At 49.4% G+C, this 15,803-nt stretch overlaps 1 protein-coding gene across 1 annotated transcript; it reads right to left on the bottom strand.

Moving 5' to 3' along the window:
- Positions 1-2,804: 2,804 nt before the first annotated feature.
- FAM221B (family with sequence similarity 221, member B) lies at positions 2,805-11,542 on the bottom strand. The gene is made up of 8 exons (XM_012656223.1): positions 11,502-11,542; positions 9,634-9,861; positions 9,129-9,507; positions 8,800-8,943; positions 3,924-4,034; positions 3,533-3,730; positions 3,222-3,341; positions 2,805-2,842 (listed from the first exon to the last, which is right to left on the bottom strand). Exons 2-8 carry the CDS (start codon positions 9,859-9,861, stop codon positions 2,805-2,807), a joined length of 1,218 nt encoding a protein of 405 aa, XP_012511677.1. The 5' UTR covers positions 11,502-11,542.
- Between the last annotated feature and the right edge of the window lie 4,261 nt (positions 11,543-15,803).

Raw genomic sequence — 15,803 nt, 5'->3', positions numbered from 1 at the left:
TAGTTGGATCTAATACCCAGCATTGGCTTGGCTTAGGTTGCGGCTCCCGAGTGGGTGGAGCTTTTGGTTCTAGGCTCGTCCTCTTCAGATCTGGCCGCAACTGGTGGGCCGGGAAGAAGAGAGCGGGGCTCAGTCACCTGCTGCACAAAGAGCTAAGTCATTTAGACTCTTTCATTGCATTGGTCAGGAGGAGGGCGGGGTTCGGAGGGCATTCGGCACTCATTGGCTCCAGGAACTACTTGGGCTGGGCTAAAGGTGAACTGGGACGGGGTCATTTTTTTTTTGACTGGTAGGTTCAATATCCAGCATTTTCTCCCAAGGACAGTTTCAGCCCCTTGAACGTTTCAGAGATTTTAACTTACCCAAGGGCAATTCCTCAATTTTATGTTTTTGTTAACATATTCATTCCATAGACTAAAGTTTTGCTGTTTTTAGGGCGGTTTGTGCATCGATTTTTTAAACGGGCAGAGATAGAAAGGACCTGTCTTTGCGGCACTACTAATAAACAAAAGAATATATAACAAATGTTCTTTTCTAATCAGAAAAGATGTGTGATACAGTTAGCTCCGTGCCGGCATTTTCCATGAATCAGGTTTGCTCTGCTGGAATATATTTTTACATAAGATACATGGGGTCACAAAATGCTGATATACTCAGACACTGGGTAAGTTTTAGTCTGATATCACATAGAACACGTTACCACTCTATCTTTAGGATTTTTTTTTTCAGCACATGGCCTGACACATATAGGTGCTTAATAATTGTTGAATGAATAACATTTGGTGTTTCATTTCCTTTCATAATATATATGTATTGCATATTATATTATTCTTCCACTTATAATCAATTTTTCATATTTTTACATAGTCTATGTAAATATACTTTGTAATGGCTGCATAATATTTCCATGAATGAGTTTATCATAGTAACCCTTCCTCTATGATTGACTATTAGTTGAATTAGTTATAGGTGAATGATTGTCATGGTGCATATAACCACTGTTGAGGAACTCTTTGCTTCTAGAGATAGTACAATCTTTTTTATATAGCAATATTATTGTTAGAAAGTCCTTTCTCCTCCTAAGGGCAGACATTTGATCCTGTCATTTTTCCCTAGAAATCCAGGCTACATTTCTTCCCTTGGAAGGACAGTTGGCCTCCCTAAATGTAGAAAATGTAGAATGGCCTCTTCTCTGTGCCCCAGAAACTGCAGTTGTCTGCATGCCTCTGGGACACCAGGAGACCCTAGAGCTGCCCTGGAGGAGGGCAACAGATAAGTGGATTTGGGAAACCAATCTGGAGGAGTAGGTGAGCATAAAGCACTTTGAAGCTGCTTATTTCTTTGGGTTTTCATAGAGAGCAGGCAACACAGAGGTTATTCCTGTTTTACAGATCTAGAAACTGTGGCTCAAAGAAGGAAAGTGACTTGCCTAGGGCTACAGAGCCTGTTAGTGTCAGAAACTCCTACTCCCCTAAAAATTATCTATGGCCTTCCTAGTCACTCCCCCATATTCACTGATTTTGACCCCTGGCCCAGTCTTCTCTACCCCAAGCACTTGTCATCACCTGCAGCTGTTCTCATCTGAAAGCTGCAATGCTCTGCAGCCTCTGACCCCTGCCTCCTGTACTTCAATCCTTGCCTCTACATCTGCTGTAGGACCTCATTACAGACTTTTATTTTTTGACTGCTCCCTTTTTCAATCTGTCAATTGCTTCCTGGCGTCACTTTCTTTCCTTATGTGTATGGTCTACTGCCTTCACATCTTCATGACTTCTTTTGCCTTATTTTCCTGATCATAATCCCTGACACCCTCCTGTATTAATCTAAATATTTTGCTTCTCAGCTCTAACAGGGTTCTCACTTTCAACTGTACCTGAATCCTGAACTACCCACTGATCAGGTTTTTTCTCCAACACCCCACATGAGCCTTCCCAAAACTTTACTTTCTATTTCTGTCTCCTCTACTCCCTCCCTGGCCTTCTGACTATAGACCCTGGAATGGCCCCATCCCACTCTTATCCCCCCATTCCACACCAGCAATTGGCCTTATTGCCTACTTCAAAAGGAATATAAAAGCCATCAGAGGGGAACAAGATCTCATTCCCTGAAGCTCAGTGAGGGCACCATCCTTTCTGCCTTCCTCTTGCTGTTAGGACATAGTGTTTCTCCTGTCCAGAGCAAATCCCTTCACCTCTGCCTTGACCTCATTTTTTCTCTCCATCTCTGGGATCTTAACTCACCAGGCATCTCACTTCTCTATTCTGTATCCTTCAAGGTCTTTTTGTCCACTAGCCTATTCCTCTTTTCCTCCCTAAAAAAGTGCTTCCTTAACTCCACATCTCCCTCTGGATATTGTCTGATTTCCCTCCTGCACTTTTCATCCAAGCTTCTTGAAGAGACTCCTTCAAACTCACTGCTGTTTGACTTCCGTCCCCTCTGTACCAGTGTGAAACTGCACTCTCTGAAGTCCCCAAAGAACTTCTAATTGCAAAACCCAATGGCTGCTTTTCAGTCTTTATCTTACTGGTGTCCCAGATGCATCTAACATCACTTCTCACTCTATTCTTCTTGAAACTTCCTCCCTTCTTGGCTTCCTTGAAGCTACTCTCCTTCTGATATCAGAACCAGCAGTTTGAATGTGGGCGTAATGGAGGCAGATGGCTGGATCCAGCTTCTCTCTTGCCCCCAGTAGGCGTTGACTCTAAGGTATTAGGCTGTCTGTCCCTGAGCTAGGCTCTATCTGCCCCATACAGAATGACATCAGGTTCCAGTGACATCCCCTTTATTGCTGCTCTAGGCCAGCCTCACACAGGCCTGCGCCAGTTGTTGACAGTATCTGTCCCTGGAGGAGGGAAGAGCAGAGGTGAAAGGGTCAGGTATGGGGGTCATATGTAGGGCCAGGCTGGGGGCTGCGTGGGCCAGGGAGCCCAGGGGGACTAGGGTGGGGGCTGGGAAGGCTAGAGGGCCCCTGCCTCTGTAGGGCCTCGAAGTGAGAGTTGTGGATGATGGCTTCTCGGAGGACAGGCATCTCTGCAAAAGGCACATAGTCTGCTCCTGGGGGTGAAAACCAGTGAAGGCATGGATGTGAGGGGGTGGGGGTGGGAGGGGTGAGGGAAGGGAGTGTGGTAGTCCTGGAGGGGATGGTTGAGGATGGGGGTGCCTTCCTGCTTGGCCTTCTGACTACAGACCCTAAATGGCCCCATCCCAGGTTGCTCCCTCACTGTGAGGCCTTCCTCCTCGCCGCCGGGTCTCCTCTGTCTCAAAGAAAGTCTCATGTTCTTCCCAGCGCCGGTCACAGGCCACACAGAGGAAATTAGACTCAAAATATTTGCAGCAACAACCTAGGGCAAAAGGGCAGCCAAAAAGAGTATAGGAAATTGGGGTATCCCCATGGGCCAACAACATTCTCATCTCTTCCTCACCAACCACACACCCAAGTCTCTCCTACCAGCTCCCTATCATTATCCCCAAACTATTTGTATCCTGTCCCCACCCATGCCCCTCCCAATTTGCCCCTTCCCCTAGAAGTTACCACGATGCCTGCAGGGATGCGACCCAGTGGCTGCATGTTCTTCATGGCTGTGTTTGCAGCAACATTGGGCCCTCCAGGCCTTGGGGTCGAAGGTGGCCCGTCTCCTGAGCCAGAACTCACCCACCTCCTCTGGGCGTGACGGGATAAAGCAGAACATGAGGCAGCGGCACTGGCTCATGCTGCAGGGCACGGATATGTCTGTGGGAATGGGATGGGTGGTAGGGTGAGGCCAGCACCTGATAGGGCCTGGCCTTCCCATGCCAACGCCTCCCCCGTGCCAACATGTGTGTGTGCATGCACACGCACACACGCATTCTCTCATACATCCCAAGATGTGACAGAGTACAGTTATCTCTCCACACGCGACAGGGGCTGCTCGGTTCTCCCCTACCTGAGATGATCTTGTGCTCTTTCAGCAAGTGTCCACAAAAGCATCTGGACTCGTCCCCAATCCGGAAACAGTCCCATAGGTAATGAGGGCAGCGCCAGCCGATGTAGAGACCTAGGTGTGGAGGGACTGAGTAATAAGGCAAAGTGAAAAGGAAAAAAATCCCAAGCTCCCCTCAAGTGTTCTCACCTACCTCCTGGGGGCTGGGCTCACCTCTCCCCCCAGGTGTATTCATCTCCACCTGAAAATCCTCACCTCTGCCCCTTCAGACTTTTTTTCCCTCAAGATTTTCTCATTACCTCACAAGTGTCTTCAGTTCCCCTCCTACCCGGGATCCACTCCATCTCTGTCAGCCTGTCAGAGTGACTCAAGATGGTCTTCCATTTCCAAGCAGGAAGATTATAGATTAAATTTTGTTTAAAGATGAACATGAACCTCACTGATTTCTCTGTGGCTATGGGGATTCTTATCTCCTCCCCTCACCACATTGCAGCCCAACTTTGCTTTGTTTCCTTGAAGTGTCTAAGGTGAGGGAAAGGGAAGATGATTGGCCAGGTATACAGAAGAGGCTGGGGACTGGCTCCTAAGGATCATGGTTATTGAAGGTGCCTGAAGAGGAGGAGGAGGTCGGGCAACCTGGTGCCAGGAGGTAGGAGGAGGGCTTCCCTCACTTTTTCAGGTTGGTACCTTCATACTTCCCTTTTGTGTTCCTGGTGCTAATGCCCTCTGTGAAGCTGAGAAGGGCTGCCAAATGTTCTCCAAGGGTCAGGAGAAAGGGGTAGGTCAGAAGTCATAGATGGTAAAGACCAAAAATTACAAGTTGCCAGGCTAAGAAGGAAGGCATGGAAGGAAGGTGAGGCTAAGAAGTACCCCTGAGAGCAGGCACCAGCAAGAGCCTGGTTCAGCAGTGAGGTCTGAAACTGTTTGGCTTCACGGCCAATCTCAGCACAAGGTGCTGTGTAAATGTGGGAGGAGAACCAGACAGCACTTCCCATTCAGATTCTCTCATCCTCCATGAGAGCTGAGAGCATCCCAACTTCTGGCCAAGAATCCTGTATAAGTCCCCATGGAGTGGGACCTTCAGCTGTAGGACTCTTATTCCCACTTAAAGGTGAAACGTCACCTCCACCAAAAAGCTGTTCCTGACTTGCCTGGTCTGTCTGTCTAGGCCCCTCCTCTTGCCTTCCAGGCTGCCTTGTGCTACTTCTGTCAGTACAGTGCCTTACAATGCACTGTTCACTTGTATTCCATTAGTCTACGAGCTCCTCAAGGGAAGGGTCTGTCTTTTCGTCCACATCTCTAATCCTAGCACAGAGCCTGGCATAAAACAGTGCTGAAAGAACGTAGACTGCCTGACTAAATGAATGAGCAGGTTCCTTCAAGAGGGAAGAGAGATCCAGTATTCCAGGCATAACCCTGATGTTCCATAACAAAGATGAGAAAGATTTGGTGTCCCCTGGTCTTTGACTCTGGCCAGGGCCACCATCCACAATTCTGTGCCTCAGACTAGGTTTTCTTGTCTTACCCATAGCCTCTCAGGATCTCAATCCTGTCTAGATGTGGCTTTTGGCTTTGCTGCTCGATACCAACAGCCTGTAGTGTCAGTGTCCTATTACACCAGGGAGGCTTGGTTGAGAGGGCAGCGTACAGGCAGTCACAATGAGGGTGGGCAGGAGCCAGGATTCCACTAGAGGAGTTCTGAGTTCTGTCTGGAGTAGGAGGATACATTAAGGAGCAGGTGAGGTGCACAGGTGAACAGGGTCAGTGTCCATAGATCAAGGCCTGGTCTGAGGGCCTGGGGCAGTCAAGTCCAAGCGCTGGTGTAGGAATCAGAGCCCAGCATTCAGATGAAGAAGACTAGAGTTTGAACAGGGAGATTGGCAACTATTCCTCAGATTCTGTTACAGCTTTCAGTGCTCTTAAAGAGGGACAATTGGCATCTGGCAGTAGATTCCAGTGTGGGACCCTCTACTCTCTGCCCTGATTCCAAACTCCCCTCCTGTTATGAGTAAACAAGGACTGGCAGGGGAAAGAGATGTTATCTGGGATGCCATTTTAATTATGTACAACACAGTATAATTCCATGATCACATAATCACATTTGCATGATAACATCTCTTTATGCATGGAATGTCTCCATACAACATACAGCTGTCTTTACAGGAAGGATGTCTCCAGCCTAGACCTCTCTCCTGAGCTTTAGACCCACATGGCCAGCTGTCTACTAGACTCTTTCACCAGCATGTTCCATAAGCACATGTGTTACATCCAATTATTCCCTCCAAACCTGGCTCTCATCCTTTGTCCTCTGTTCATCCAACACATGCTTACCAAGCAGCTACACTGCTTTAGGCATTCAGTTAATGGCACCATCAATCAGTTATGTATGTCAAAAACCTGTCATTCCAGGCATTTTTCTCTCTTACTTATCCTGCACATCCAATGATCCAATGGTCAGTTTTACCTTGTTAGCATTTCTGTTCACTTCTTTCCCCTATACCCATTCACTTCTTACCTGGATTGTTCCCAGTGCCTCACAATGTATTCTTCCCATCTCCAGTCTTGTCTTTCTCTGGTCTATCCTATTGCTAGGGTGATATTTCTTTTTTTTTTTTTTTTTGAGAAAGAGTCTTACTCTGTTGCCTGGGCTAGTGGCGTCAGCCTAGCTCACAGCAACCTCAAACTCCTGGGCTCGAGCGATTCTCCTGTCTCAGCCTCCCGAGTAGCTGGGACTACAGGCATGTGCCACCATGCCCGGCTAATTTTTTTTCTATTTTTAGTTTTCCAGCTTATTTCTTTCTATTTTTAGTAGAGACGGGGATACAGAGTCTCACTCTTGCTGAGGCTGGTCTCGAACTCCTGACCTCAAGCAATCCTCCCATCTTGGCCTCCCAGAGTGCTAGGATTACAGGCGTAAACCACCATGCCAGGTCCAGGATGATCTTTCAGAAACACAAATCTGTTCATGTGATTGTCCTATTTGGAATCTCTTAGTGATTTTCAGTTGCCCTCAGGATATAATCCCAATTCTTTAGCTTGGCACAGAAATGCCTGTGCAATTCTGCCTTTGTAGAGCTGAGTAGGCTACTCTCCCCACCACTCTCTGCACCAGGCATAATGCATTGCTACAGTTTCCTGTGGTGCCTTGCCCTACCTTGTCTCACTGATAAGGAAAAGCCCCATCTATTACTTGGCACATCAGCCACCTGAGACTCCCACCCCTCACTGAAGACCCACATCAGTATAATACTAACCTATTACCTGGCCCATCAACTAATCTATTACCTGGTGTATCAGCATAACACTATTACCTGGTACATCAACATAACACTAAACCTATTACCTGGTGCATCAACTACCCTATTACCTGGTGCATCAACATAATATTAACCTATTACCTGACACATCAACTAACCTATTACCTGGCAGGCATTGGCCACCTTATATCCCACCCCTCGGACCACCCCAACTTAATAAAAGTAGGAAAGATCGGGTAGACGGGGCTCAGAATTTGGTGGCGAGATCCCTCTGAGTCTGCCAGCAAATAAACTTTGATTCTCTGACTCTCCATGTGCCGCTCGGTTTGTCCTTGGGACCACTCGCTGTAACACTTGCTGTAACATCACCTTACCCCACTCTTTAACTGGCTACCTCTTCCTACTCATCTTACAGGTATCAGCTGAGAAGTCATTCTTTCCAAGTCTTATTATTTCTCAAGCACTCCAGATTGGGTGCCCCCTTTTTCTGTTTTTTTCATGCAGCAGTCTGGGCTGACCTTGATTATAGCAATTATTAGAGTGAATTATAATTGTCCTTTTACTTATTGGTGTCTTTCATTACAGTGTAAATTGTTTGAGGAATTTTGTCTTTGAACCCCTACCAGCACCACCGCCTCCACAGCTAGCTCAGTGACTGGGACATACTTGGTGCTCAATAAATGTTTGTTAAATGAATAAAAGAAAATTTATGCTTGACATTTCTCTATACATCAGATTGAGAAACAAATGAGATAAATGAGATCATTGTGACTTCCTTGGCTGGCAGGGAGCGGGGAGGGTCCCTTCATGGGACTGGGGAAAGTAAATTACAGAGGAGGGATAGGATATAGAACTACTTGGTTGTCTTTATATGTTAGGCCTTTTCACATAGCTCTATTCCCATCATAAGGGGAAGGAGTATGAAAGACCAAAATAAATCCAGTGACATCCATTGAATTCAGTCTAGAAATCCCAGAACCCTTATAGCAGCAGGTCAGGGTGGCCCTCTTCCTGAAGGTAAGCCCTGCAGATACGAACTCAGTAACAGAGGTAGCCATGTGCACTTACACAGTTCATCTGTACATAGCACGCACTAAGAGGACTGTCAAGAGTACTAATTGTGGGCCAAGACTTGGAATCCACAGGGTCAGAGGACTTGGCTCTCCCTTTGGTGAGGAGACCCAAAGCTTTTGGTTACCCAGCATGGGCCTGGCATGCAACAGTGACAGCCTTTTAATGGAGTGCCACCAAAGGGACTAAGGCCTTTGGCATGTCAGAACAGCAAGTCTCCTGGAAGACTGGGGTCTGGGGTCATCCCTGCCTTAGGGTCTTGTCTGGGTGTAGGCTGTCTGGACCCTATATCTGGGGTGGGCCTGTCACCTTTCTGTTTTTAACAATTTTAGTTCATCCACCTGTCCATATCTGGGCTTTATATGAATACCCCCACTTTTTTGTCTGTGTCCTTGGCCCACCTGCCTGTTCCCTTTCCAGATTCCAGGCATGTAGTATTGCCATTTTCACATGGGGCAGCCATCTGTTGAATGGGCAGGTTCCCAGATCCTTTTGGATTGGAGGATGTCCATGGGCCTGTCACAGGCCTTTGAAAAGCCAACAGGGCTCACCTGTCTGGATGGCATTCAGGGCAGCATTCTTCTCCCATTGGAAAAGATGATTCACCTGTGCATCAAAGTCCTTTCTGTGCATTGCCTTAGTCACTGCCACCAGCTCTGCCTGCTTAGCAGGGACCACTGGGCAGACTGTGTAACCTGGGAAGGGAGGGTCTGAGTAACCAGTGGGAAGTCAGGAGGCCCTAAACCTAAGAGAAGGGGCCATGTCCAAGAGTAACTCAGTCTCCTCCTTCTGGGGGAGATAAAGAACAGTGGACAGTGGTGAGGACAGGGGAAAGGGCAGGAGCAATTACGGCTAACTCCTTTCTTCCCCTTCTTCTTGCCCAGCTGGTGTCCAGGATGCGCTGTGTGAGCAGTGTTGTCACTGGCATCCACTCCCTCCTCATCCTCTCTTGCCTCTTCCTTCTGCTTTGCAGATGTGTCCATGTAGATCTGGGTTGAAGGGCCTGGAAGGGAGTTCTTTGGAGGACTTTCAGATTCAGAGACCTGGGTGAACCCCCTTGACCATGAGACCTTATTGGAAGAAGACTCAGGGGAGAGGTCTTCCCTCAATGCATCAGAGGAAGACACAGAGACAGGGCCTACTGATGGGAGATGAAGACTAAGGTGTTTCTCTGGGACCACTGAGATGTGGCTATCCAATGGACTCTCAGAGGTACGGGTCTCCAAAGGGATCTCAGAGATGGAGTGTCCTAAAGAGGTCTTAGAGTTGGAAGCCTCCAGATGGGTTTCAGAGGTGTGGGTACCTAATGGGGTCTGTGAAGGGGATGGCACCAAAGGGGATTCAGAGGTGTGGGTCTCTAATGGGGTCTGGGAAGGGGATGGCACCAAGGGGGATTCAGAGGTGTGGGTCTCTAATGGGGTCTGGGAAGGAGATGGCACCAAAGGTGATTCAGACATATGGGGCTCTAAAGGGGTCTCAGAGATGGAAGGCTCCAAGAAGGTTTCAGAGATAGGGTCCTCCTGTAAGTCCTCAGCAGAAGGGTCCTTTGAAGAGGGGTGCTCCTCTGCATCCATGGTGGTATGAGGCTCTTCTGTGACCTCGTCTGCTTCCATCTAGTGGTAGAATAGGGTACAGGCTTCATTAGGTTGGGATTGGAGGGTTGGCATTCAGGGCAGAGCCTAGGATTCATGGGACATTATGGAATAAGGATAAAATTCTCAGTGCACCTGAGATACAAGAGGGAAACAAGATGAGCTCTGGGTCTTAGGGTATGATGCCAGGAGGTTCACCCATGTGTCCAGACCTCATATGGCATGCTGCTGTGGGTTTTTAGGGAGTTAGAGTTTAAAGACTGAAAGGCTGAAGTAGGCAGAATCCCATCAGTAGATGGTAGCAGAGAACCATGCCCCAGGAGGGAGCCCAAACAGAGCCACTTGGCTAGTTCAACAGCAGGGTCCTTGGCATACCTTAAGACACTAGAAGTCTAGCTCTGAAGTTCCAGAGACTGGGAATACCAAGCCAAAGTTGAGGTTGGCTCCTGAGAGTGCAGGAGAATGCAATGATGCATAAGTCAAAGCCCTGTACATAGTCTGGTTTTGTCTAGGGACCACACACATCCTCCCTTGATGATGCCATTGATGTTCAAGGCTTCAACTACTTCTGGCTGTATGCTGATGATTCCTAAATCCATATTTCTAGTTCAGATCTTTTTCGACTCCTGTACTTCACATTCATACCCAATCGCCTGCTGGACATTTCTAACTGGGTATGCCCACAGGCATCAAAACAGAACGCTGGGAATTATCCTAGTCGTCTCCTTTTCCCCAAGCACCCATCTTCAAATAGGCACCAAGAACTATATTTCTCATCTTCTAAATATTCCCAAAATGCATTTTCTCCTTTTGTTTCCCTCCAATTTTATTCAAGTTTTCATCATCTTCAGCCTGGGTTGTGTAATAACTTTGCCCCTCCAATGCCATCCCCAGCATATTAATCCATTCCCCCTTTCCTTCATTCATTTATGTAACTTATACTTTTACAAAGAGCCTAAGCATTCAATTTTACTCAGGCACTGTGCTAAGAGCTGGACTTGGTTGAGTCTGGGAGAGAGATGGGTTAACCAAAAATGACAATACAAATGAATTGATGTTGTGCTGGGGTGAGATTGGGATGCTGTGGGGAGGCGGGTATGCCTAATTTATGCTGGAATCATATAGTCCTCCTTCCTGACCCAATCAAGATCTTTCTAAAATGCAAACCCAACACTGGCATCCCATGGCTTAAAAACATTCAGTGACTCAGCCTAAAGGATTAAGTCCAAATATCTTGGCCCTGACATTCAGGGCCTGTCATCATTTGCAACACTATCTGAGGATTCATTTCTGCCTTAACTTGCCCTGTTCTCTACCTTCTCCCCATGCTCCAGAGACAACAGATACATCCCTTCTTAAACTGATCAGAGCCTTTCTGAAGCAGAAGTTTGGGAAGGGAAGTAGAGGCAGAGAGGTAGGAGGATGGGGAGGAAGATGACCAGAATCTGCTAAAGGGGAAGGGACCCGAGTGCTGCGAACCAGAGAGTGGGAGGAGAGGACAGGGAAATAGAAGGAGAGGAGGAGAGTGGGTGGAGGGGAGGGTAAGCATGGAAAGTACAGAGGGGAGGGGGTTGGACTGAGGGGTGGCAGGAGCACAGAGGTGTTAGGAGGGAGCACGGGATGGAAGTTTGGAGGGAAGGGCCACTGGAGAAACTACATACCTCTGGGCTTTGGCTTGGTTGTTACAAGTCCTTAGGTCAGGGTCTTGCCTTCGGATGCGAGGGGAGTGTTGGTCCCGAGGGCTGAGTGTTGAAAGGCCCTGCCTGAAAGTCTATTTGAGGGAGGGGACTTGGATATCTGCACAGCTTCACAAAGGAGCTCTGACCTGGGGAAGGGTGGAAAGGGAGAAGGACAAGGGGGTTCGGGGCCGATGAAGGAGGGGCTTGACTGAAGCTTCTGGAACCGCGGCCGGGAGAGGAGGGATCCGTCACCAGAGCAACTGGAATGCCTAGTAGTGTCTAGGGCAACAGCAGTCTGGTCACCTTCCTAGCGGGTGAGGTCTCCTGAGGGGGCTGCATTGGGTCCGGAGGGGCCGAACCCAGAGGGTCCGCTTCTGAAAAGGGGGGTTTTGCGGGATCTCTGTGAGCAAGTCTCTGGGTAGGATCTGCGGATATGTCTGGGTACGTCCGTGGGGAGTCTGGGATTGTGAAGGTCTCTGTAGGATTCCTCTGAGATATCTGTGGGGCGGTCGGTGGAGGCTGTGAGGATGTGAGGGGGGTACTGGGGCTCCGCGCTTGGGGTGAGAAGGGCAGGATCTCACGGAGCTGGGGCTGGGGCGGAGTCTGTCTGTCCTCCAAGCCCAGCAGGACTAAGTTAGAGACCAATAGAATAGGACAGGGGGCGGGCTTTACTGAGAGGGACCAGTCCAACCGGTCGGGGGGCGGAGCGTCACACTGACGTCAGGCCGAGGCCGCCGCCGCGGGGCCTGGTTATCGCCGGTTCAGCGCAGCCCGGAGTCGCCCAGGCCTGAACTCCTACCCAGGTCCCCGGCCCCGGCCCCGGGCCCGCGAGGACGCCGGAGGCCACCCCCAGGGGGTGGGGAGCGGAGCCGCGGGTCAGCTCTGCGAGCGCCCCGCGCTGGCCTGTCCGGCCCCGCCCCCGCCCCGGGCCATGGCCCAGCCCTTGTCCCGGCCCCTCGTCCTATCCCGATCCCGGCCTTGGCCCCCGGCCCCGCCCTCGCTCCGCTTCCCAGATCGGCCCCGACCCGGGCCTGGGTCCCAATCCAAGCCCCCCTTCCAGTTCCTGCCCCTGACCTGGCCCGCATCCCCGACTCGGCCCCTGTTCCACTCCCTGTCACAAATCCCAGCCGAGTCCCTGTCCCAAGCCCATTCCCAGTGTTTACTTAAGGCCCTGGCTCAACCCCGGCCCTTGCTCCAGTCCCCATCACAGCCCCTCCTTCCATCCCACCCCCTGCCCTTGTTCAAGCCCCAGTGCCCAGCCCAGCGCAACCCATTATCTCAGCCTTTGCCCTCATCTCTGTGTTTACCCAAGTCTCTCCCACTAGCACCCCCCCTCTCTCATACTCTGCCCCTCTCCCAGCCTAGACTCAGGTCTGGGCTCCAGCTGCCGCCAGCCCTATTGCTGCTGTTGCTGTTCTCTGTCCTTGGCCCAGGGGCTGGTGAGTGCAGAATCAGGAAAGATCGAGGCAGGAATGGGGTTCTGGCAGGGAGGGGTGGGCTGGAGAGATACAGGAGAGGTGGGACCTGGGCAACTAGGTCATTGGGGAGCAAGTGGGGAGAAATAGTGAGGAGAGAGGTCTTACACAACAAAGGGATTGGCTTTGAGGCTCAGCAGGTGGTTAATAATTACTAGGACAGAGACTCAAGATTTTCTTTTCTGGTGTCTATCCTGACCCCATTTTGACTCTTGCTTTCCAAGGGAAGTCTTGAGGGCTTTGCTTCTGCTCTCAAAGTTTGATGGGGGAGACATAGTCCCACACCAGAAGCCTCTAATCCAGTGTGGGAAGATACAGCCTAAACATTTGAGATATTGGGCATGCATTCAAACAAGGTTAAGAAAACAGTTTTGAAGATAACATGTAGCAAACAGATGGACATGGATTAGCTGCTGTTATAATGAGTTTCTTCTTGTAATGAGTCCTGTTCCAAACAAGCTTGATTTGCCTAGGAATAATTCCTGATACTTTTAGAGCAGGGTTGGAACTCAGAGGCCATTTTATAGATGGGGAAACTGAGGCTTGGCAAGGGAGCAATTTGTCCAAAGTTATATAGCTTGTAAATAGCTGTGCTGGGGCTAGAAAAAGAGGTTTCCTAATTCCTATTCCATACTAGTGTTTTTTTGTACTGCAATATACAGCTAATAGGAAAACAGACCCAAGTAGGGAAAAGCTCAAAGCACAACATCTCTTCTCCCGTCTGCCCACAGGGTGGCTTCATCCACAAACTCCTCCTCATTTGTCAGGTATCAGCCAAGGGCCACCATCTGATGAGGAAGTGACTTGGCTGGGAGAGGGAGAGGCCCAAGTTTTTAATGGGTGGAATGTGGGAGGAGAAAAGGGGGTCCTGGTCTAGGGGATGTACCATAAAAATGGCCCTATCATGAAAAAACTATAGTCTTCATGGCCCCAGCCCCCAGCCACCACTGGTGAGTGTCACTCTGGCTAGGATGGAGATGTACCTGATGGAAACTGGGCAATAATAGCTAACAGAGCAGCTTGGGGTTGGGGGTGGGTTCCAGTGAGCTCTGAGGGCCTGGTTCATTGTACAAACTTTAGGAGATCAATGTACGTCAAAGGTCACAGCTCCTGCAGAGATGCCTGGTCACTAATGTGTCTGTGTATAACTGAAGGATCTGTGGGAATGCTGGCATATGCCACATGTGTACTGCTGTGTGTTGGTGAGTGTAGACACATGTATGTGTGTGGGGTGCATGTGAGCTGGTGTATCTTCTGAGTGCCTATGTTATTGTGTGAAGGGAAGGGGACATGTTGTGGCCCATGCACATCTTCTTTAGCTCTGTCTGCTCCTCATACGGACAGATCCGTGAAGCTGTGAATGGGGCTGTGGGCCATTTCTCAGAGGAGGATAGTTCCTAGGATGAAGGCAGTGTTGGGTGCCTCCCACAACATATATAAGTAATCCATCCACCCCCAGCCAATCTCCTTGCAAGAAGGAGCCATGGGAGTACTCAGCATTGGTTACTGCTGCTAGAAGTTGGTCACTCGGTGGAGGCAGAGCCAGTCAGGTTTTCAGTTTTGATGAGGGGGAGTCCATACTGTTGAGCCCAATTCGTAGCTTCCATCCCTGCCATCATGGCTTCTTCGTTCATGAGCCCATTGGCAAACACTGGGCTGGCTAGGGAAGGAGAGTGACTAATTGCCATAGAGCATATAAAGCTGCAAGTTGTGGATAAAAACACAAATGCCCAGAAGCAGGTTCAGGTGCTTTGGGGAGAATTGTAATGAAGTTGGAAAAGAGTACCAAATAGGCCCACCTGCAGGCAGGGCTGCCCTCAGTGCTGTTAATAGTCAGTGCCTTGGCAATTGTGGCCTGGAGCGCGGGGTGCTGTGTGACCTAATGGTGGTGCTGAGTTTTGTCTGAGGAGAGGCTGGCAGTGTTGCAGGACCATCATAGCACAGGCTGCACAAAGCTTATTGTTAACTTCAATCTCATTTCAGGAATGGACATTACCTCCTGGGTTTCCTAGCCCCATGCCTGATCCTTGGATCTTTTCCTTGGGTTTAGTTGACTGCAGTTGATATCCTGGGCATGCCCTGCCATTCCAAAAAATAATCTTTTGCTCTACCTAGTGCTGTCACTAGCAGGGCCAGCCTCAGCCTGTATGTGTATGTGCTTGCGTGTGTGTGTGTGTGTGCTTTGGGTGGTGGTAGGGAATCACTGTAGCTTCATTGTAGAAATACTGGAACCTCCAAGAAAGGTTCTTCTGAGCTTGGCCCAGAAGCTTTACTCATGCTTCCTGTGGACACAGCCCCAGTAGGCCCCATTCAAATCTTAAACCAAAGGTGAATGGGGCTGTGGACCCTTTTTCAAGCATCTGCCCTCACAACTTCTTCCACGTTCCTCCCAGAGTTCTCAGCTCTGGCTCACTCCTTTTTCCCACTGGCATATTTTGTGACCTCCATGGTCCCTGGCCACTTTGGGGATGGCTTAGCTAGTTTCACAGTTCTCCAGGGCCTACCATGATCCTTTGAAGCACAGAGATCTTTGTGCTTGTCTATCCATGTTTCCCAAAGATCATTCACTAGCTCTCTGAGAGTCTGCACTGAGGGACTGACCAACATTTCTCCAACAGTACCAACAGTACCAATGACTGATCAGATGACCCATCCTTGGTGCCAGCTTTGAGGCAGAGCAGCCCTCTCCTAACCCCAGCAGAGGGTGCTCCAAGTTCTAATTTCTTCTAACAATAGTAGAAATTGGCTGTTCAACTCTTGGCCTTCTGCCTCCCCAGTTATCGCAGCCATGGCTCCTAGGAAACCCATC

This window comes from Propithecus coquereli, unplaced genomic scaffold (assembly GCF_000956105.1).
Source record: "Propithecus coquereli isolate 6110/MARCELLA unplaced genomic scaffold, Pcoq_1.0 Scaffold114, whole genome shotgun sequence".
In the NCBI taxonomy this organism is placed as follows: Eukaryota; Metazoa; Chordata; class Mammalia; order Primates; family Indriidae; genus Propithecus; species Propithecus coquereli.
The sequence above is the reverse complement of the archived record's forward strand: the minus strand, read 5'-3'. Positions and strand labels throughout refer to the sequence as shown.

What these genes read in the sequence shown, in the direction of transcription:
- FAM221B (XM_012656223.1), bottom strand. Translation starts at nt 9,861, where the DNA reads ATGGAAGCAGACGAGGTCACAGAAGAGCCTCATACCACCATGGATGCA. An exon ending in ACACCTCTGAATCCCCCTTG is followed by an intron (nt 9,508 to 9,633) that starts GTGCCATCCCCT and finishes TCCAACTCTAAG; the next exon opens with ACCTCTTTAGGACACTCCAT. An exon ending in GCGAGGAGGAAGGCCTCACA is followed by an intron (nt 2,843 to 3,221) that starts GTGAGGGAGCAA and finishes TCCCTCCTCCAG; the next exon opens with GGACAGATACTGTCAACAAC.